The 24,522-nt window shown below is 41.1% G+C and overlaps 1 protein-coding gene across 1 annotated transcript in view; it reads left to right on the forward strand.

Annotated features, from left to right (window-relative positions):
* Positions 1–24,522, forward strand: part of Rorb (RAR related orphan receptor B) — a 182,597-nt gene that overhangs the window by 135,219 nt on the left and 22,856 nt on the right. The window contains exons 4-6 of the mRNA XM_027406548.2: positions 3,508–3,909; positions 20,109–20,230; positions 21,710–21,842. Coding sequence (XP_027262349.1) covers positions 3,508–3,909; positions 20,109–20,230; positions 21,710–21,842 — 657 coding nt within the window. The remainder of the gene's footprint in view (positions 1–3,507; positions 3,910–20,108; positions 20,231–21,709; positions 21,843–24,522) is intronic.

Below are 24,522 nucleotides of genomic sequence, written 5' to 3' on the forward strand. Positions count from 1 at the left end.
GGTTTAAGAGAGGCAAGAGGCTAAAAGAGTGCTGTGCTCACTCATGAGGAGTGATGAAAAGCATGCAAATACTTGAAAATATAACAGTAGATGGCCTTTGTTAACGTGAGCTTTGAATACATCAAGGTGCTTGCAGATAATAGCCAGGAATATTTCTATGTCAGAAACGTTCCATAGGTGTATTTTCAGGGTGTACTGTACATTTTCCCCCAGAGTATATCATCAGCTTTATTGTAGGAGAGGACATAAAACTGAAACACTCTTCTGAAATAAATGGAAAACTTGTCCTGGAGTAGCTCTGTAGTCAGTGCCTATAAAGTCTTTGATTTAAAACAAAGCCTGAGAATTCCAAACTGTAGGCTCTTTAAGCTGCCTCTTTCTAGATATTCCAATTGCTCTGTCACCTAACAAGTGAGCCTTGTACAAAAGATGTACATTTTTCTGTCAAGTCTTCAGATGATTACAGCAGAGCCCTTGGCAACATACTTTTCCAACATCATTAGCTCTAATTACAAGGACTATGGTTAACAGCACACGGAGGCATGCTTTGGCTGCAGGTCAGTCTATGACCCTGCTGATGGTGGATGGCCTTGCTTGGGTGATAGAAGAGGCCTGAATCAGCTTTGCATATCCTGTTGTTCAGCAATCTAGTTCAGGCATGTCCTTGCCATGGTGATGTACCCAATCAAGCAGGCCCTTTTCAGGTTTCTGCTTGTCACACATTTGTCAATAACCCATTGACCTAGGCAGGTCATGTGACTGGGAGTCCAGGGTTGGGCTACAGGCCTGCACAGAATGAAAGGGAATTGGGAATAGACATGGGGAACATAAAAGGGTACAGGTAAAAGGAATTGGTGTCACTATCACTCTGCCTCAAAATACATAGAAATCTGACTTGAGGGTTAAATGGCTAGTATTTTTTTAAAGGCAGTTCTGATCCCATGAAGAAAACTGACTCACTCTTGTTTTTTTTTTAAGATTTTATTTATTTATTATGTATACAACATGCTGCTTCCATGTATATCTGCACACCAGAAAAGGTCACAAGATCTCATAATGGATGGTTGTGAGCTACCATGTGGTTGCTGGGAATTGAACTCAGGACCCCTGGAAGAGCAGTCGGTGCTCTTAACCTCTGAGCCATCTCTCCAGCCCATTCATTCTTGATTTTTAATTCCTATGACTTAAACCTATAAATGCACACTGTTCTATAAAGTTACTACAAAATCTTAATCTTGTGGAATAGAGTCAGTGCTTGCAATGAGAAGACTGTAGCTGTCATAAGAACCGTCTGCGCTGACCCCCGTGCAAAGGAGCAAAGGTCAACAATAGAGAAGATGAGCACCACTTTCTTGGGACTCAGTCCTGCCAAGTCAGTGCCGAATATTATTTAATTTTCCTTATAAAAATGGCATTGTTCCTCTAGAGAACAAAATGTAAGTTATTTGTAATAACATAATATAAAAGTACAAGGAAAAGTTTCCCTAACCATCCAGTAGAATTCTGTCCATGGTCAAACGGAAATACCACTGCAATCCAAAAACAAATTCTGAGAAGCAGAGTCTCTAACAACAGCAGCGACTATGCAGCAAGTTAAATACAACACAATAATCTAAACCAATTCAACGCCCAGGAAAAGCAACAACTGACAGGGAAAAGGAGAGTTTGCTAGTAGTTAATTAGATTGTTTCTCTTCATTGAGGAAAACTACAGGATAATTACTGCTTCATCTTCCTACTTAAGCAGCACGGAGAAGCCAGGGCACAGGAATTATCTTTGAGAAAGATTAAGGAGTAAGAAGAAAGAGGGGAGGCCTGCGGGTGTTAAAGTCCAGCCAGTCATAGCTTCAATCTGGCAGGCAAGAGTAGAGAAAACATGCCACTATACCTAGGAGTATCTGAACACCCCTGTCAGCCTGCAGAGCCTGTTATCCAGAACTTAGTCACACAGTCACACTGCTCAGTTATCAGGGCTGGGAAGTTTGGTCCCTATTTTGAACAAGCCATACTCAAATAAGATTTGCTAGCACCATTCCCAATGCAAGGGGAAGATGGATTTGGATGAATGCTGTAGGGAGTGAATGGCAGCATCCTCAAGATACAGGCCTCCTCTGTCGACCCTCTGAGCTGGAGAGCCTGCAAGCGCTTCCAGTGTGTGCCTCCTCTCTACACCCTCTGAGATCCTGACATCAAAAACCATGGGGACACTTGCACCACCACCAAAGAAAAGAAATCAGAAACTCAGATGAGCATCTCCAAGACTACCATAGTCCCCACCATTGATATGAGGTACAGAATGCAAGATGAGTTGAACCAGGAGTCCAGTACCCAACATGCCCAGGTGCTAAAAGAGAGGTTGACAGCTTGTGAGAAAGAAGTCACTATCCATAACAGTTCAGGAGGTGGTGTGCCACAGGTCAGGAAGCTGTGCATGGGGATGAAAGCTTCTTTATATTATTCCCAGACACTCAGGGAGCCTCTCCCTCAGTTTCCCCCTAAATACCTGAGGATTTGGCTGCCAAAAAGGGCAAAATAAACCTTCAGTCCAGAATGATAATGGAAGTTGCTCTTGCTGGTTCACTTGCCATGAGTGTATATAAATGCCACTATCCAAAGGTTATCATTTGCTCCAAAATCCAAAATGGTGGCAACTCATGAGGTTTTTCACACCCCCTGAATCCTTGGTCTTACCAATTAAAAAAAGATATGTCCCAAACTGAAGCAATGGGCTTCTTCCTGGGGGTCTGGTAATCCTAATGATAGGGAAGAAAGTCAGTATTGATTATGGAGGCCATTTTAATAGCAGGAAACCTTTGCTAGTATCATAAGTTTTATTGTTTGGGTTTTGAATATGCTGTTCACAAATGGAGAGAGAGAGAGAGGGATGAATAATACATCTTCCAATTCCATAGGGATGACAAATAATACACATTTTTACATTTCTTCCTAGCTTACTGTTAGTGTTTAGGTATTGAATGCCCCCCCAAAGGTCGATATCTTAACATAAATTAAGGATGTGGACCCCACCGTTGAGAGGCTGTAGAACCTTTAGAAGGTGGGGCCTAGGAGAGAGGCCTTAAGTCACTAGGGAGCATCCGTCTGAAGGAAATACTGGAACCTCAGCCCCTTCCTTTTCCTCTCTTTTGCTTGCTTGGGTTGAATTGCTCTACCACACATTCTCTAACATAGTGTCCTACTGTGCCAGTGGCACAAAAGTCGTTAATACTGTGAGCCACAAATAAACTTTTCTACTTCTAAGTTGATCATCTCAGTGAGAGTAGCAGAAAGCTGGACAACACACAGATTTCATCACTCTGAGGCAAGCTAACACACCCTCCAAATATAATATTTCCCTAAATGTGAAATCTAAATGAGTGAAGGCCTGGTTTGTAGCAATAGGGATTTGTCTATATGATACTGAAGGGACAACCACCCATGTCCCTTAGAGTGAAATGGCTAAAGATAATGGTAACCACACTGCTGTCTTTTGCTCTTGTCTCCATCCCAGCTGTAAAGTTCGGGAGGATGTCCAAGAAGCAGCGGGACAGCCTGTACGCTGAGGTGCAGAAGCACCAGCAGCGGCTGCAGGAGCAGCGGCAGCAGCAGAGTGGGGAGGCAGAGGCCCTTGCCAGGGTGTACAGCAGCAGCATCAGCAACGGCCTCAGCAACCTGAACACTGAGAGCGGCGGCACCTACGCCAACGGGCACGTCATTGACTTGCCGAAATCCGAGGGATATTACAACATAGATTCTGGTCAGCCATCGCCCGATCAGTCAGGACTGGACATGACTGGAATCAAACAGATAAAGCAAGAACCTATCTATGACCTCACATCCGTACCCAACTTGTTTACCTATAGCTCTTTCAACAACGGGCAGTTAGCTCCGGGGATAACAATGACTGAGATCGGTGAGTATGAATCTTCTCTGGGTTTTATTTCTGGAAGGTTCTCTCTTGAAGGTGCCTTAGTCCTGCTTAGTAAAGGCACCCTTACAGCTCTAAATTAAATTGCATGCATACCTGGTTTCTACTGAGCAAATGAAATTGGCTTAGACTCTAACAATTGTCACTATCCCCTTGCCCCATAAAAGTTATTTTGAGTGAAGGAAGAAGGAACAAATAGAAAGATGCTATCTACAAGGGAAGAATGGATGCTCTCAGTGAATTTGGATTCTTATAGAAGAAAAAATGTTGGTGGGAGCAAAAAAATTTCCTAGCTTTCCAAAATAATGTTATTCATAGAGAAGTGGCCACAATAAGGAGCAATACAATGAATATGTGTCTCAAAGATGGCTGTAGGCACACCTTAAGCACAAAGTACTGCTTCCCTCTTTGTGAAGGTGAAGCAGGCAGCCCAAAAGATAGCTATGAATTTTACGAAACTAAATTCAAGAATTTGACATGAGGATCCTAGGGCGAGCACTCACACACAAGGGCTGAAGTTTAATCCCCAGAATCGATGTTTTTTTAAAAACATGTTACCCCCCTTAATAATCTCAGCACTGAGAAGGACTCCTGGGCTCTTTGGCCAGCCAGCCTAGATTACTTGAGCTCTGAGCCAGAGACAGAGCCTATCCCAAAATAACAAAGTGGACAGCCCCTGAGAAGCAACAGTCAAGGTTGTCCCACATACATGGAGATACACACATGTGCATGTACACACATGAAATTTACATGGGATTCTGAATCACAGCAATAAGACTTATGGTCTTGAAGGCTGTGCAATACAGAGTAACAAGTTAATCATGAGCATCTTTTAGCTATGATGACTTTTGACCTGTTAGTGCACAATCTCAGGGGTGCCCCATCTCAGGCAAGCCCTCTTCTGATCTACAGTAATTTTGTTTCACCCTGTTAAACTTGACAGTCTAATGTTAATCTCAATAAAGGACTGCCACAAAAATAGCAGCAAACTCTCTCAATACATTTCCCTCCCAGGCAGCAGAGCTACATGTCCACCTCACGGTGGAGAACTTAGAGCAAAAGCAGAAATGACTGTTTCGAGGCTAGGGGGCAGGCAACCTGAGTTCTAATCCTGGCTCTGTAGATTATAACAGGGAGTTCCTTGACCCCATATCTCTAATCTTTGAAGAGGACAAAGCATGGTTTTAGGGCAGGGGGATATTATAAGGACAACATCAACAAGGACCCACCAAGTTCTCCACTATGCTTACTTTTATAAGCCCTGTGCTTAGTTGCCATCAGATAAGTGTCTGGATCCCATAGCTTTTTCATTTGAATTTGCTGGGAACATATAATGAAATCTATGGCTGTGTTCTAGGCTGCTTATGACGTGTCTGATGAAGAAGCAATGACACACAATGATAAACCTGAGATGTTACTTTTCCATTTCAGTGGCTCATCATGTGGCAGAAAATGAAATTGTTAATATCCCAGCCAGGAGGCACCAATATCTGGACTCTGACTAGTCCACTGTATTGCTATCTTTACCCACATCCTTACTGTAACAGAAATATTTTCAAACATTTTGATTTCATAAAAGTCTAAAGAGTAAAAACAAAAATCCTATTTTACTGCAGAAACAGGGAGCTACAAAGGCCTAGGGCAGCTCACTGATAGAGCCCAAGCGTCTACTTCAGGATGCCTGATTCCAGGGTCTTGTGCTCACCCAGTTACCTGCTGCTTGCTGTATTCACAACTCATAGGGATAGCCTTTGTATGCAGAGGCCCCGCAATCTTGCCAAAAAGCTGTGCCAAAACAAAGTAAGGTACTACTTAATATACAAGTTCTTGAGTGTAGTATTGGTTAGGAGCATACATTCAAATCCCAGTGAAATGAAAACTGGAAATTACTTAGCAATCTAGGCCTCATACACAAAACGAAGCATTCACAGTTTATTTATGACTTTTCATCAATAGAAATTATGATAAGAAAGCTGCAGACCAAACCATTGGCTCTAGGCTCCTGTGGACAGTGGACAGGCACTTTCCCTTTCTGGCCCTCAGTCTGTTTTTCTATGAGCTGATAGACAAGAACTGGGTAACTGTACATCTCGTCAGAGCTTCCTGCAGAGGCACTGACACCCAAAGAGAACTTTTCATAATCATTTCAAGACATCACTAGTCTCTACAGATCTCTACATGTGCTCTAAATTTTCATCAGACTTTGAGGGTGAAATTAGAAGTGTCCTGTGAGTACTCTCAAATATAACAGACTGTTAAACATGGGCTCTGTTCAGATTTTGCTAAAACAGCAATGCCACCTAGTGGACACAATCCCATTCCAAGTGTATAGATCTCAGTGTATGTAGTTACAAGGCTATGCACAGTAGGGTGATGAATGCCTTGTCTTAATGAGTTATCTAAAGCTTGCCATCCATGTCACTATACCACTAAGTTCATAACAGCATCATTCTGCCAGAAGGCAGCAGAGAATGGTTCTGTACTCTGGTTTGCAGTCAAGCTGCAATCTTTTCCTTGATGTCTGTGTGTCTTAGTTCTAAAGCAGGATCAGTAATAGTCATTGCGCTTATGTCAGGGAGAGAAATGAGTTGATACTTATAACTTCTAAAGCAGTTAATTGCCATTTCTAAGAATTATCATTAACATGGTAAGATCACTATTGTGATTATTATACAAGATCCCTAGCTGCTATAGGCAGTACCTTTAAGTATCCATTGTTTTAAATGATATCCTATCTTTAATTTTTATAAAAGTCTTGACTGGTGAATAACTGTATATAAATTTTATAGAAGAAAATACTGAGGCTAGTGGTCACATTCTTAGTAAAACCAGAGAACAAATTTGAGTCTAGATCTAAGTAATAAAAAGCCATTCTTTCAGTGTATTATAGTGTATTTTCTCCTGTCAAACGATAACCACTCAGAAGCTCATTGGTATTGCTACAGAAAAGCACGTTTAGCACTTGATGCCTGCTGACATCATTCTACATGACACTACATAAAGTTCACAGGGTTTTCTGCTGACCTTTTGACTTGATTTGATCATTAGGCATCTGAACCACTTGGTTGGTGGCATGTTGTCATTGAAAAAGTCCAGTACAGACAAAAGAGAAAATCTGAGCCTAGCCACATTTTAAATGGTGAATTCAAGGCTCTGGAAAATAAGAAATTTGTGAGCATCGCTCATGGTTACTGGTTCTGACTGCTTCCTCTGGTTTCTGAAAGGGTAAGGGACATGAAGTCCTGCCATTGTACTGAGATGGGGTCCTTATGAGGAGAGCTTTCATTTAAACCAAGTTTTAGATGAGCCTGTGTTCAACAAGATCTTGCAGCTTTGAAATCTTTAATAAAAATGCATTTGTGAATTACAACATAATATTTTGAACAACTGCATATATGTCATCAAGTCAATTATATGTGTTATCAAAGTCAGGAATAAGCCCAAACCAAGTCAACCTTTCTCCAGAGGTGCCAGAGGAACTCACTTCCTGGGAGAAGGGATGCAGATGATAATAGCTTCTGTCTAGATGGAAATGTGACAATCTTTTCACATGTGTCAGTAAGCATGAGGCTCACCCCCTGCTGCAGGTCAACTGTGAGGAAACCTCTAAATGAGGTTAAGGGTCAGAAAAAGGAGTTTGTTTTCCACAGCACAGAGTTAGCTAACCAGTAAAGCTAACCAGTAATTCTAACTTAAGCAATTCATTTTGCTATCATAGACTTCCAGGCACGCTTTGAAGAATTTCTTTTTGCAAAATTCCAGTCATTGTAAATGAGCAAAAACGTGGTTTCTACTCTCACCATCCAAGTGACAGATGTCAAAAGAAATAATTACCATTCAGAAAAGAATAGACTGGCCATCAGCAGCAAGGCAGCCTTGCATAAGACCCTTAATTCAATCCAAGCATGCTAAACTAAGTAACTTAAGTTTTTAAACTGTCGTGGAACCTAAGTCCTAAGTGATCCTGCCCATGAAGGTCTGGGAGATGGTGAATATCCGTTACTCAGACCTATTCTTATCAGGAGACTTTTTGTTCTCAGAATTTTGAGGCTGAAAAGCAAAATACAGTTAAGAGAACAGAAACAATGAAGGATATTTCAGAAATATATCCCTGGGCTGTTCAACTCCCAAGAGAAAAAGAAACCATGAAATAAGAAGAGGCTGGAAGTCAACCACAAATTAATATTTAGGCCTCAGTATTGACAGGGCTTGGCTGGGAATTTACTTCAAGCTGGCGTGATGGATGCATTGTGTCTCTGGGAATAAAATGCTGTGTGGTTGGTGGTAGAGAAGGGAGGTTAGGCAAAGGATTCTCAGCAAGTGAGCCGGAAAAATAAGAACAGAACCATTGGCTTCTGCTTACCACCACATCTCTCTGATGCTCAGGGGATGCTGCAGGGATTATCCTCTTAAGAAAGCTCGTTTAAGCTGAAAGATGATTGACACTGTATCTAGAAGGTTCCAGACAAGACAATTCAAGGAGCCAAAGGACATTTTTAAAAGTTGAAAGAAAGAAGAATGAATATATACATATATATACACACATACATATGGATATATATGTATATACATCTTTAAATTGGCTGCAATGCTGAGAGGCATGGTATGTCTTCCATGCCTATTGCCTGGAATATTTTGCAGAGGCATTTCCCTCCAGATATAGACAAGGGAATGTGGACTCACTGGTCTCATTGTTCCCACATAGTGTTAAAATGGGTTTATTCTCATAGTCCTTTTGTGTTCTATTCATGGAATCTGGAGTTTTAAATAACAAACATAGATATAAACCTCATTTTGGATGTGTCTATTGCATAACCAAGCATGAACAGAGGAGACTACATAAGGAGATGGGCCTAAAGTGATCTAGTCTCTGTAATGTAGCGCTTCATACTGTTAAAGCTACAGAGACAGTCAAAGGATATTGCTCAGCGTGCTTTATTTTGTAAAATTTTTCTGGACATTTTAAATGTTCTAGACATTTTAAAAATTTAAGAACTCTGAGTAGATGCTATGGAGTTAAAGCAGCTCCTTTCAATGGTGTGGACTTCTATAAGTAAGTATTTTATAACCGCTGCTATTTCACTTCCTGTGGGGGAGTGATACAGAGAACACAAGCTGCAGCTTGTGAAGTATCTATGTCCTCTGCTAGCACCTGTACAAGTACAAGCAACATTCAGTTTAGAGTTACAGTCTGACGGGTCATTAGCACCAATAGGAGACTAAGTCTATGAGGAAAGCATTCAAGTGTTCTGCAGAAAGGTAAACCCAGACGGCCTTGGTTTATCCTTTCTTGGCTTGAAGGTCTATCTTGTAAACGTCCTCTAACCCCCTCTCACACTCACTCCAGCAACAGAGTCTGCAGGCATTTAGAGAAAGTACACTGAGATTTGAAATCACAGGTCCGCCTACTATCCGTGTGGGCTTGTTCCAAATGTTCAGCATTCTGAGTCTCAGTCTCCCATTCTGCAAAGGAAGGCAACTGGACAAAATGACCTCAAAAGACCATGCTTTTCTCACCTTTCAGAGAGCTTTGGCAGTGCGCACACAGTCAACCCTTGTTTCAGCCACAACAATGGGAAGAGCACAGAAGAATGGTAAGAGAGGACTTGTGAGTGGGCCCTGTGCAATCCATAGCAGTGCTATGGCTGTGCCAGTAGCCAGCAAGTCTCTCCTAAGAGCCCAGAAAGCCTTCCTCTAGGCTTGTACTTGGTGCTGTGACCACCATGAAATCACAGACAAGCACCACTTGCTTCTCCCCATCTGCTGCCCCCCCCAAACATATATAACTAAGTAAATAATAGCCAAATGAAAGTCAGGGACAAAAAGACATGTCTGAGGGTGTGGTTGGTGTGGCCAGTCCCCAAACCCTTGTGTTTATATACAATGGAAGTACAACTGTGAGCAGCTATAAAGAGGCAGCTTCAGGAAAAATGCACCTGTCCTCACAGGTCCACTCCAGGAGGGTCATTCCCAAGCTTCTTTTGAGGGGAAAACAAATATGATCATGGAGTGAAAGCCTGTTCTTGACTACTGAAGAGTGCCACCTGGGCCAGTCACTGAAAAGAGATGTACGTGCCCCTATGATACTTTAACATCAGCATGCTCTTTCATCACTCACTGACTATCTCCCAATGTCTGCTTAGTTCAAGCATTCTATCTTCTATTCAAAAAAAAAAGAAAAAAGAAAAGAATTCTGTGAACTGGGCTAATCATCCTGATTTGCCAAATACTTTTGGGTCGACCGTGATTAGAACTTAATTCTAACTGCTGTGTAGTCATGAATTATTTTAGATGGTACTTAGGACAAAGAACTCTGCAGCTGTTTTTAATAGTCAGTCAAATCCACCTTTCTAGATACCCTTTAATAAATCCTCCCCGAAAGACTACTAACATCACCCAGTGGTGATGCTGAGGTCACCTGCTGTCATACTTAGGGCACTGATTTCCCATAATTCAGAAAGTACACAAAGCATTTTGAGAGTAGGGTGGCTCTAAGCAAATATAAAGGTCTGTCTATACTATAATCAACACAAACATACATGCTTAGTCCAAGTGCTTTTGAACATGCACATCTATTTACAGTGCATAAATGCTCACTTGGTTCTTAACACAGCTTCCCTAACCGGCTAACATTTACTAGTGTAAGGAAAGCTTTTAAAGCACCTTTTCAATTTTGAGTTAAAATTGTGGAAAATTGATCTTCAATGGAATTCCCCTAGAGATACTGTTTTAGGATTAATTTTTTGACACAAGATTCAAAACTTCATAAGAAGATTCTTAAATCTGCTGGCAAGGAAAAAAAAAGCAAGCATTGAGAAGCCTTGGAAAGGCAATTCCATTTTATACACGCGATTTCAAAAGCCATCATAGATATGAAGTGTTCTGCAGTAAGGAAACGGAACCATGGCAGGATGATCTACCTTTGCTTATAGAAAGGGATGCTGGGACCTACAAGGTAACTTTTGAAATGGCTTTCGCCAACAATGCCACATGGAATTGTATTTGCAGGTGTTACACTGTGGCAAGCCATGCCTTCACCATACTGCAAGCCTTGACATTGGCTCTATTACTGCTTGGGATGCCACAGACTCTGCTCTGTTTTCTTGTGTCTGTTTATTAAAGAGCTAGTTAAGAGTTAAGACACCACAGTGGCCACGGAACCAAGAAATGCCTATTGATGTCAAATGGATGTAGGTCAGTAACTCTTGAACCACTAGCCTGGAACAGGGTTATCTAACTAGAGGAAGCTTTATTTCTGTGATGGTTAGGATGCAGAGAAACTTGTTGAATTGAGAAAAGTTTTATTGTTTCTTTACTTTGGGATGTAATCTTTTTTTAACAATATGTTCTCAGTACTAAGGAGAACAAATTTACTGTTTAAAAATTGAGCCCAGGCTACGAGGCCTAGAAAGACCTGTCCTGTCAATAAGGAGATACTGTTAACTCCTTTGTAAGCAATGGGTTCTAGAACAGTTTGGATAGCTTTGTTCAGGACTACTTATGAATCATTTAGACCACCTAATTTAATAAATCATTTAAAAAATCGAGATACTTTTTTTAAGGTTTAAGTTAAGTGTTTGAAAATGCAAAAGTGGTCTCCAGAGGTTACCTCTAAATTGTTTTTTTTTTTTTCTAAAGGTCAGAAATGTATTGACTAAACTTCCAAAACTGCAGTGAGAAGGGAAGGGTTGCTTCCATCTAAATTAACAATCAATCCATGTGTCAACAAAATTCAGATAATAAACATCAATCCTAGTGATGGCCCTGAGCAATTTTTATAATTAGATTTCATCATCTGTGATCCTCTAACCGTCCTCTGGGCAGGATGGGGAGGCGCAGTTCTTAAAGGGGAGTCAGTAAGGATTCTAATGGACTTTGTACTCCATTGTCTGGGGCTGTCATGCCAGAATTCCATGTCCCTTTAAAACTGGGATCTGTTCTCTCCCTTTAGCTCTGTAGGATGTGTCTTGCATGAGTCAAACAGAACAAAATATGCCAGTCAGCCCCTCAGATACCAGGCACTCTGTCTCCCAAAGCCAGAGACAGTGTCACTGTGGCTAAACTCTCCTGTGGATGGAACCAGGGCTGTGAGAGATGAATTGACTTTCTCAAAAGCATGAACTAGAAGTTGGAAAGGGGTTGTGTTTGACTTCCCCATCTTCGAACACAGTTGCCTCAAAACTGGATAACTGTAGACACTTAAGCACACTCATCTTTCCCCATTGTTCTGTAGAGGAGGTCTTTTACTTTGAAAGTTAATTTTGAAATGGAATGTTTTCATAATAGAGTCTTTCTCAATTTTGTTAACTGTTTCAATAAAGAAAACTCTAATTTCCCAAAAATTAGGCATGCACTGTTGAAATAAAACAAAGGATGCATGATCCAAAACAGCTTTCAACTAGTCAGCAACGAGAGCACATCCTCTTAGGCAGTTAATTTGTTTTTGCTACTTTTTTGCATTTTGGATCAGCTCAGCTTAAACACAGACACTTACATGTGCTCTTTAGAGTATTCTCAATTTCTCCCCTTCCCATCTTCCGTCAAAATGCTATTGGATGTGGTATAATCTTTCTGAATATTAAGAAAATCTTAACAATTCTAGTAGTCTGCTCACTCAGTCTTTGCCATATATTATCATTACTTAAATGTATTCTATACCTCATTATTTCATATTTGTGTTTTGTCATATTCTCATTAATATATAACTATATAAATTATCAAAACTACCAAACTATAACCTCATATTTTGTTAGCATATTTCCTGAAAACTCTAAGCATCTTTTGGTGCTAGTATCCATAAAGTAAAAAATCAATTTTGCTACTCTTTGATGAGTTGACAATAGAGCTCACATGAAAAGCAAACTAGAAGCCATCCTCACTCACTGCAGAGAGTAATAAAGGCCCAGTAATGGGCAGAGCCAACAAACATACATAGGTTATTGTTACCACCAATTCCCACTAAAAAGAATACAACCCAGAAATGCTAAAGCTGCTGTTTCATTAAAGGCAAATGGATCACTAATAGATTGATCATTTAAGCTTCAGTGTTACTGGTATTTTAATTCTATTCATGCTTAAAGGTCATGTGTCCCAAATAGAAAAATCATAGTAACGGAAAGGTCTTAACCAACATGGTCTCTTCTGACATCATCATTGATGAGAAACCATCGCCCTTGTTCTATTGAACAACAGAAAGGTATAAAGTGTGACTCACTGGCAAAAAGCAAAATGTGCATTTCATTAAGTGCCTCCCCTTCCAGCCAGCTGCTTTAATAATGTATCATAGTTGCTGTCTCAAAGCATGGAGTCTGGAGAACCTTGAGATGATGCAACCTAACAGAGGGGCTTAAACCTGCCTTCAGAGAGTCCATGGAGACAGCCTGGCATTAATTCCAAGCAAATCCCCTAGGCATCCCCAATCCACACCAGTCACATAAACTAAACAGAGTGCTCAGCACTTCTCTAGATCCGTAAGGCAAATTGCAAACTAAAGATCCATTAATCATTTTTGATTGAAGCTAAAGTATAGCATTTTAAGAAAAATATTTCCAAAAAAAATCTCTTGTAAAAGAAACCAAATGGGGGTGTAGTTCACTTGAGAGGGGAAAGGAGAGGGTTGGGAAATTCAGGTATCAGCCCTCCAGAGCCATGGAGAGTATTCACCTCAATCTTCTCTGTGCAGTTAGGGCAGGCAGCATGCTCTGGGTAATAATCCTAATAGTGGCAGTTTTTAAAGATCTGCTCAACTCTCCTCACTCCCAGGACCTGAGATCCTAATGAAACCACCTGTGGGATGCGAGACCTACGACTGAGACAGTGTAGCCCTCAGAGAGCACCATTTGCTGAAATGTCTAGTGAGAGCTAAAATAAGCCACTTTGGTGAAGGGAAAAAAAACCCGCTGAGTGGTTGGAATCAGAGCTGCAGAAGGTCATTTGCTATTTTAGGAGCTGCAAGCTGGTCCCCGTTTTATAACATCACAGCTACAAACACGAAATTGTCACCTTGCCTGTCAGTTTGCTTCCCTGCTGAAGCAGAGGTGGCCTGCTTCCCATTGAACCTGGCCATGGGTGGTTTGTTTCTAAACTTTGCTTTATTGTTGAATTGGTATGCAAAAAAAGTTGGTTTCCATACTTTTCTGTAATTTGGCTTCAAAATATCTTCCAGGCATCTCTCTATGCCATCTAGTATAACTGACCTTTAAAACTCCATCTAGCTGAGTAAACTCCCCCCTACCCCCCATCTCAGCCATACCTTGCTGACTGGGCCTTTGAAAATGGAGTTCTTCTTCACTTTGACTCATTAAGTACATTACAATGAGAAGTACTCAAGATGGATGAGAAGTGTGAAAGCTTGAGAGCAAGGGAGAGAGACAGACACAAGATAGGGACAAAGAGACAGACAGAGACAGTGAGACAAAGGCAGACACAGAAAGGCAGCTTTACAGGACTATTTAGGCCCAGACCATCTGGAGATAGAGGAAGGAGGTTAACTCCAGCCCCAGGCTTCCATAATTATTGCATACACTACAGAGAATTACCATCAATTTTATTCCATTTTCCCCTTCAAAAATTTAATTTCTCTCTTCACATTGCCCACCTCATAAGTAGAGTTAAGATTACCCTTAAGACTTTTGGGGAAGTGTAACAATTTAGCTATATTGTTTTATATCTTTTCACCAAAAATGATAGTTTTCATGGATTATTATCTCATGTGAATTACCCATCATAATTTTTTGTCTCATTTATGAATTTACAAGGGAACATACATGGAAGGCAGAGAGAAAGATATTTTCCATGAAGTTAATAAATACAAGATCAGAAACATGGACTTAACAGTTGCCTGGAATCGCACACCCCGTTTCCCTGACCTGCACTAGACCACAGTCCTTCCTTGCAATTGGGGGCAGGAGACAGGACTGCTCATATTTGTGTTTCTCACTCTTCGACACCATCTTATTAGCAATTAAAGCAACTGTCAGACTCTGGGTGAGCTGAGCAAGCTCTGCTTTACCGAGCACGTGTACAGGGTCTTCACAGAGTGGTTGCAGCTGTGTTGTCCTTAGAAGTCCCTTTGCCAGCATGGATGAATCACCTTCCTCCCTCTGCCTGATCTCAGAAAGTGTAGGGTCCAAGTGCACCACCTCTAGACATGGCAAACTGTCATATTCCTGTTGAACTCATTATCCAAGCACAGTTCATGCCAACTCCTCTTTCACCATGCACCATCTTCAGCCCAAGCTAGTTAAAGAAATCAATAAAAGCCAACTGCTGAGAAGTAGCTGCAATCCAAGTCAGGGTAGGAGATGAAGGGCGTGTGATTGCCCAGTAAGATCCCATCTTCTCTGTTCTTTCTCCTCCTGGCCCCCTTTGTCTGGACTTTCTCATGTGGCTGGTCCCTGGAGGGGACTGCATCTGCTATTACCTTTTCTCTTTTTCCAGGCAGGGACTCCTGAAGCTCCTTTGGCTCCCAGCAGGAACTTGCATACTGCACTCACTGTCTCTCCTTTGTCCTTTCTTTTTAAGTCCTTTTCACAACTGCAGACTCTCAGCCCAAGAAAACTATCTTGTTCTGATGTTCAAGCATCTTTCTAAGGGACAGAATGAGCCCTCCCGGCCATACTCTTTTAAAACCAGGAATAGCTTTGCCCTGTGCTTTCCTGACCTGGGCCCCGAAAGATCCAAGTTAGTTTCTGCACATGGCTGTCCCACACACTGCAGTGGCTGCCTTCCATGCCAAGTATGATGAGCCTTATGTTCAAAAGACATTTGACGTATTTCCTACCACAAGGATGTAGGAAATTACAGTACATTCATAATGTTCACTTCTCTCCATTCTAAATGCTTAGAATTTAAGGTTATCAAACAAAAGATCAACCTTAGCCTGCTCAGATCTTTTGTGAAACAAGGGAATAAAAGGGTGTTCGGATGGATATTTGACAGGAGATGATGGTTTCGTAGAAGTACGGATGTATGGACATCGTCAAACCTCTGTATAATAAGTCAGCAACAGTTAAGCTCCTGCTCTTGTTGATGTCCTTGTTTTGTTGCCATGTCTTCTAGTCCTGTTTATTTTCTTTCAGAATCATCTTGCATCCAAACCTACTAGCCCTTCTCTGTCATGACCTAGTCCAGAGCAACTTCTATCTTACCCCCATTTTCACAACAACCTGATTCCACTCACACACTCACTAACACCTTTCCTTCTGTTTGTCACAGTTAGGATCACTCTCTGGAACAAAACTCTCATCATGTCCCTCCTTCACAGCATCCTGTGGCTCCCCACTGTTAAAAGGTCAAGTCTAAAATCCTAGGATTAGTAAGAAGCCTGGGCCTTCTTACTCAACCCTTCAGAGTCCAGTCCCTATGGTCATACAGCTTCATTTCTCCCTATCTCCTTGACACACTCAGTATCGATAAAGCTGGACTTTTTGACAGAAAAAAAAAATGTAGCTGACTCTAGAATTGCTTTTACAAACTCTCTGTAAACTAGTCCAGCAGAGTAGCTCATTCTTTCTCAACCTTGTCTCTGCAGTAGCAAAATAAAAATAATAATAATAATAAAATAAAAAGGGAGTTGGTGATAAAGAATTAAAGGTTGTACAAGTGTAACGGGTAACATCTGAAATGACCTAACTTAGTGCACATCTCTGGCTCTGCCTTCTTAATATTGTTCCCTCTACCTGCAGTACATTTTATTCTCTTCCATGTGACAAACAACTCCTCATCCCTCAGATTGTATGTTATCTTCTTTCTCCCAAAGATACAACTGAGCACTTTCTCCTTGAGTATCTGCCAATAATTAAGGGCATTTGTTTCATCATACTATAACACTATTATTAGATCGTAATGTTAGACCCCCGAAAACTCAAGTATCCGGGGTCTCAGGCCAGGTTCGCGGTCACCCCAATCACCAGGCAGATTCGAGAGCTTGCTGCAAACTGCACGAGGCTTTATTGTAATTTAACGAACTAACCCCATGTTAGCTCGGGTCTTTCACCCACCCGCCATGGCAGACGGCTAGAAAAAGACGGCTCCTTGGGTCTCCCAAAAGATCTTATAGGGCAGCGTAAGGGGAGTGTCTAGGGGTACGCACAGGCTCAGGATTGGTGTGCCTCCAGGCTTGGAGGGCTTGCCCTGTGTTGATTGGTCAACTGGTTGTTATGGCTCATAGGCCCTCCCAGGGTGGTTGCTATGCTCTCTACGTCATTGCTGTGCGCTTGTCCGTAAAGCACACCCAGGGTCGTAAAGCATAGCGCCACCAGCTAACTTCCGATTGGCTCCTTGTCACGAGACAGGCATCTGACTTTCTAGTGACTAACTTCTGATGGGTTCCTTGTCACGAGACAGGCATCTGACCTCTACGTGACCAAGGTAGGTTTATGGCAAGCACGTGTTCGGCTGTTATGGCTGCCAAAAGGGAAGCCGGTTCCTTCAGTAAAAGATAAAATCAATGTTTTGTTGTTGTTGTTGTTGTTGTTGTTGTTGTCGTTGTTGTTGTTGTTTTAGTCTATACCTTGACTTGATATATAGCAGTTGCTTTAAAAAACAAAATTGTTAAGTGAGCACATAACATTGTTTTCCAGTTCTTGGAAAGCTCAGAGTATTGAAGGGTCTGAGACAGACAGTTCCACAGAAATAACCACACTATCAGCCTAGATAGAATCAGAACTCAACATGAGGAGGGAGAGTCACAGTATGTGGAAGGAAGTCAGCCCTTCCATAGGAGGCCATGAAGAGGCAGGGAAGCCTTCACTACAAGTGTACACGCAACCCAGTCCTGAAGTTAGTGTGCAGACTCAATGTCCAATCTTCTTAGCTCTTCCTCATATTGATGGTCCCTGTGCTCCTCTTCAATACACCATAAAACTACAAATGTTAAGTGGCAGAATACCAGAGGATTCTTAAACTTCTCTCCATAGTTTGTAGAAGATAACCTGGAAGAGTAGCTCCTCAGTCACAAGCAATTCCAAGTAGTAATTCTAGTTTTGCTTATAAACCCTGAAGCCTGAGAGTCACCAACAAATCAGCATACCTTTGAAGATAAAAACAAGCCACTCTAGGTCTGAAAATTGTAAAGCTTTAGTGTTAGGTTTTCATTACATAACTATTGGGGAACAGATATCTAATTTTTAGAATATATATAATTAGACTCCCCAAATGAAATTGAAAAATAATGAACCATGACTTACCAATCTATTTTAATATAATGTAGAGAGCAATTCCCACCTTTCTTTATAACATAGGAGGATATTCAATAAACTTTGAATATAAGATTTTTGTAAGAAAAGGATTTTGCAATATAATATGCTAAAAAGCTAGAAATGTTGATGTTGAAGCCAATACAATATGACTGTCATCGTAAGTTGGCATTTTTTCAGTGTCTTTATCTCTGTCACTTTATAGTTCTGGTTTGAAAAATGCTAACATGTATTGAAATGTCTCCCAACTGACTAAAATATCAAATAACTTTCTTTTGTCTACATTCAACTGTTCAGTCTGCTTTCCTGGCCAGAAATCAGACAGAATGTCCTCCCAGTGATTGACTCAGAGTTTCCAAAGTGCCAATCAGCTAAGGAGAACTTCATTTACAAAGTTCACTAGAAGCATAGCTTATACTTATATTTCTGTGCTACTGAAAGTCAACCAACTTCACACCATATACACCAGAAATACAGTGAGGAGCAAATAGGGCACCAACATTACTTTCAGGACTATCCTAGAAAAACAAAGTAAAAACATTTAGAACAAAAAGCAAGCTTACATTTCCAAAAGCACCTGAAACACAAGAAAGTTTCTGCAAGAACATCAGTGACCAGGCAGACTTGATCATTCCCTGCATACCCCCCTAGCTTCCCTCATTTCCATGTGTTCAAACAGCACATGGGACTATGAAGGACCGCCAGACAATTCCATCTGACACAGGCGACTCTTAGCTAGCTTAGAGAGCTTTCCTGTCCAGTTCTATCACTCAATCAAAGCCAAAATAACAGCAACATAAGACAATATAAAATACAACTTACTTGAGACAAACAGCTCAAAGGAGCTGAGCATTGGTGGTGCATGCCTTTAATGCCAGCACTCAGGAGGCAGAGGCAGATGGATCTCTGAGTTCAAGACCAGCCTGGTTTACAAGAGCTAGTTCCAGGACAGCCTCCAAAGCAACAGAGAAACTCTGTCTCGAAAAACAAAAAAACAAAAAAAAAAACAAAAAAAAAACAAACAAACCAAACAAACAAACAAACAAACAACAACCAAAAAAAGAAACCCAGCCCAAAAGATATTCTGTCACCTACTCTTTTTTTGTTTGTTTGTTTGTTTTTGTTTTTTGAGACAGGGTTTCTCTTTGTAGCTTTGGAGCCCATGCTGGCACTCACTCTGGAGAACAGACTGGCCTCGAACTCATAGAGATCCGCCTGCCTCTGCCTCTCGAGTGCTGGGGTTAAAGGCGTGTGCCACTAACGCCGGACTCACCTCTTCTTTTGTTGATATGATTATTTCCTTGTTTATAACCTTTTGACATAAGTATCATCATAGGAAAATGTTTTAAGATTAAATTTAATGGCTCCATGAACAAATTTCATTAGTTACTTACCCATAAGCCAATGTTATTTCATATCTACCCTACTCTTGGTGTTAACTGTGAGAGATAGACATAGCCATAAATAGAGATGAAAATACATGTCCCTGGATGAAGTTTTGTTTTTCTACTTTGTTTTCCCTTCTATATTTATAAACACCTTTCTCTTTCATTGTATCATTTAGTCCTATTTTTAAATATGAGAATACATATGTGTATTTAATCTCCTCTTTCAAGTATAAAACCATTTCAGTGTTTTTCAAAACATTTTTGTGTATTTGGAATAGGTGTGTTAAATTGTTTAGAAAATGTCAACCAAAAGGTGAACAATGGAGTAATTTATTATGTGTTTTCAAGGCAAACAGTTATTTGAATGCTTTACAACTTGTAAGACACCAAAGCTATCGACAAGGAGATGAGAAACTTTTGACCAAAAGACAATAGTTTGGATGCTGTAAGGTGAGAAGTGGAGTTTAGATGTTTTCATATGATTGTATAGTTAGCCCATCACTAGCCACACCCTTACACAAACATCTTCTAGAAACCATTTCTTGGAGTGGAAAGATTTTACTCACAAAACTTCAAATTGATTTTTTTTTTCTCATAGATCGAATTGCACAGAACATCATTAAGTCCCATCTGGAGACATGTCAGTACACAATGGAAGAGCTACATCAGTTGGCATGGCAGACCCACACCTATGAGGAAATAAAAGCGTATCAAAGCAAGGTACTCCAGGAACCATGGGGATTGTCTCTGTAATTGCTCATTTCTGGTTTCTTTTCTCAATATTATTGACATTTTTGGCCTGAGCATTCTTGGCTGTTGGGCTAATCCTGTGCATTGTAGGGGCAATTTTCTGCCTCTCTGGTTTCTATTGACTGAGAATATCTACAACATACCAACTTTCACACAGCTGTGGCAACCAAAAATGTCTGCTTCTTGCCAAAAGTTCCTTGGAAGGCATAACTGCCCTCATTGTAAGCCATGGCCCCACTTGAACAACCAGGGAGACGGTGCCTCTGTCAGATGGTTTGGGACTTCTGGTAGCTATGGGTTCAGACAAGGAGCAGAAGACATTAGATGGTCACAACAAAAATGATGCCCAACATTGCTTAACAAACACAGGAAGCAAAGCATTCTGCATTTTTATTCTTGCCCAACATTCTTGAAAAAGGTCCTAGAAAAGGGTAGTTCATCTTGTACTATCAGTAATAATCATGTTTCCCTAAGTACACTAGACACATTGAAGGGATAGAGTTGTTCCTTGGGGCTCAGGATTCGTATTACTTGACTTTGGAACTGAGACTGGCAACCACAAGTTCTACCAGTTGAGGGAAATTGAGTAAACTGAATGTGCTTATCTAAACGTATGATTTAAACAACATGGTGATCTAATTTTTGCTACCTTTGCATAATTATGGAAATGGACATTAGAAGATCCATAAAATGTAGACTTCAAAGTCACATAGATTTAGATTTCTTAGTTCAAAGAAAATGACGAAAGTATTAAAATACATTTGAAGTTCTGTATTACTAGAGTAACTTGACTTGAACTCATATCTTTCCTTTGAATTTCTCTTATACAAAAGAAAAGAATTCTGACTCAAGTTTGGTGGCTTTTGCCTGCAATTCCCACACTCGAGGTGGCCAGGACAGAAGGATTTTGCAGATCTGAGGCCCCTGTGAGCTCCAAATTGAGTTCTAGGCCAGTCTTGGCTACACAGCAAACACCCCCCACCCAGAATTTTTTTTCCTTAAAATCTAAGGAAAGAACACAACATAAAAATATTACGTTTGTGTCTACCAGGTTCCCATTTAAAAAACAAAAAACAAACAAACAAACAAACAACAACAAAAGTATTATGATAGATGCTAAGATAAAATCACTACATCAGGTTTGTTTTTATCTAGCAGACTAAGCAAGTTTGTTGCCATAAGAAATGGGGACAATAGTAAAGAAAATAGTTGTTTTGCATCTGTAAACATTGTTTCTCCTAGTTTGGCTTTGGTAAACTAGGTACTTTGACCAAGTCAAAGTACCTAGTTTACCAAATTCACATTTGGTATTCACATAATTCCAAAGAGAAAGGAAAACAAAATCACTTGATTTCCCACATTGGGTGGCAGTAACAAGTGGGGAGGGGCATGCACATTTCATCAGCTCCTTGGAGGAGGTGAGTTCAAGGCCTGTGTCCTCTGCTTCAGTCCAGGGAGGCTCTGTGGCAGCAGTGTGCCATCCAGATCACCCACGCCATCCAGTATGTGGTGGAGTTCGCAAAGCGGATTACAGGCTTCATGGAGTTGTGTCAGAACGACCAGATTTTACTTCTGAAGTCAGGTAAGCCAGACTGACCTGTGGGGGCCTGTTTGTGGGAGGCACTGTTTGACCCTCAGCACTCTGATGGTCCAAGAAAATCCCTGCTCCCACAGGTCTTACCACCCACACTGCCCGCTAACTCCCTAAGGAAACTCAGTAATAAAAATGCCCCGATAGATATTCATTCATTTCCTCCTTTGAAGTCAAATACAATTTTGCTTATTGAAAGTAGAGCTATTAATTGTGGAGGCTGAGATGCTCAGCTTGACAGGCAGTGAAAGTAATTAGCGTGTCAAGGTGGCTGAATTGCTGAGCTGGCGCTAAAACCAGCTCCTTGCCTTCTGCAAGAGAACAAAAAAAAAAATCCAGGCTGGCTGAGCTCAGCCTCTGTGGTCACTTCCAGTCATTTTAATGAGAATAGCCTGCAGCAGGGATCCACTGGAAGAAATTCCTCGGGTTTGGGATTCTTCCTTCCGCTTGTCTAATGCTCTTTTTAACATACAAGCAACCCCTTAGGAACTCAACATAAGATTAATACTGAAGATGCTATTGTCTTACCAAGCTCGAACACACACACACACACACACACACACACACACACACACACACAAAAAAAAAAAAAAAAAAAAAAAAAAAAAAAAAATCTCATGTCTTTCTTGGAACTCTTTGAAAAGAAAACTGGAACACAGTAGCATTTGGGTTTATCCTCTTAGACTCAATCAACAATGAAAATAACTTCCTTTTCTCGTATACATGCCTTCACATTTTACATGTCTCATTTATTCTTATGAGATCACCATCATTTCATACTTGAAGCAAAGATGGTAAAGATAAAGAAAGGTCAAAGGCAGTGTGTTCAATATCACAAATAATACAATATCACAAATATCACATGATAAAGGTGGTATTTGAGTATAGGTCACATTTAGTTGTTATGGTAACAATAATGTTGACTCCTTAGCCAATAATATAAATGGGCAAAAATATTGACTCAAGCACTAATTCCAAAGTTTTCAGTTATCTAAACATCCTAAAACTTAAAAAAAAAAAAAAAATTATTTATCTTGCCCTCAAAGCTATAGTCTATAGGGAATGGCTTGCCCCTATATGCTTACCTTCTGGTGTGCACTGAGGCAATTCCCATTAGGACAGGAGAATCCACTTTCTTGCTCACATGGAAGACAATCTGTGCTGGATGACAGGATGACATCAGCAAAGGCGCTGGGTTGGAGCTTCAGGTGCTGTCTCCACAGATGGCCTGGACTTCCAGGCAACATAGTCACTGAGCTCCAGAAGCTAGAATCCCCAAACAGCACAACAGATAGACATTCCTAAAGTCTTCTGATTTACCTTAAGAAGTCACATGGAGCTGTATATACCATCCTCTATCAGTTAAAGTCATCATGAAAGCCTGCCCAGGGTCAGAGGTACCAGGTATGGCTTCTACCTCTTGATAGGCTTAGGAAGCACATGGAATAGATGATACTTTTGAGACTCTCATCAAAAACTAAAATCTGACCCATCTGATGTATGGCCTTGAACTGATACCTTAAGATACCAGTGTCCTAACCTTTAAAATTAGAATAGAACTAGTGTTAGACCCCCGGAAACTCAAGTATCCGGGGTCCCAGGCCACGTTCTCGGTCACCCCAATCACCAGGCGGATTCCAGAGCTTGCTGCAAACTGCACGAGGCTTTATTGTAATTTAACGAGCTAACCCCATGTTAGCTCGGGTCTTTCACCCACCCGCCATGGTGGATGGCTCACAAAAGACGGCTCCTAGGGGCTCCCGAGAGATCTTATAGGACAGCGTAAGGGGAGTGTCTAGGGGTACATACAGGCTCAGGATTGGTGTGCCTCCAGGCTTGGAGGGCTTGCCCTGTGTTGATTGGTCAACTGGTTGTTATGGCCCATAGGCCCTCCCAGGGTGGTTGCTATACTTTGTGCGTCATTGCTGTGCGCTTGTCCGCACACCTAGGGTCGTAAAGCATAGCGCCACCAGCTAACTTCTGATTGGTTCCTTGTCATGAGGCAGACATCTGACTTTCTAGTGACTAAGGTTCCTTGTCATGAGACAGGTATCTGACTTTCTAGTGTCTAGGACAAGGACATAGAAGCACATGTTCGGCCGTTATGGCTGCCGAAAGGGGAACTGGTCCCTTCACTAGAAACACACAACTCAAAACTAAAAATTGTATCACGTGCAGCAAAGAGCTTCCCAACAGTTCGGCGATGCAGCCACCATCACAGACTGCGGAATTCAAAACTGTTAGAAGGGAACCCAGTTTGGCATATCTCTGAGATTCAGATATCACCAATTCATGGATAATATTTGAGGGCCACTGAATTACATGGTCTCTCACCTTCAAATGGGGAGAAGCTCACAGCTCCAAACTATGGCGAAACTGCAACAGTAATGCTTCTCAAGATACATGTATGTTGAGAGGACAGACAAAGGCAGTTGACGAATTCGTTCAGTAAACATTAGTAAGCACCTACTGTGTACTGGAAACATTCCGTGTTCCTATATGATGCAAGACTGAATGAAATTCCCCCGAAAGCCTGTTGCTGTTTCATGTGGCAGAGAAACCCAAAGGTGAATTTTCTCAGTAGTAGCCCTTTTACCAAAGCTCACAAATTAGATGTGAGGCTGACACAAGTCTTTCCTGAACCATTTATCAATTATAAGTTCAAAAGCTG

Source organism: Cricetulus griseus, chromosome 3 (genome assembly GCF_003668045.3).
Source record: "Cricetulus griseus strain 17A/GY chromosome 3, alternate assembly CriGri-PICRH-1.0, whole genome shotgun sequence".
NCBI lineage: Eukaryota > Metazoa > Chordata > Mammalia > Rodentia > Cricetidae > Cricetulus > Cricetulus griseus.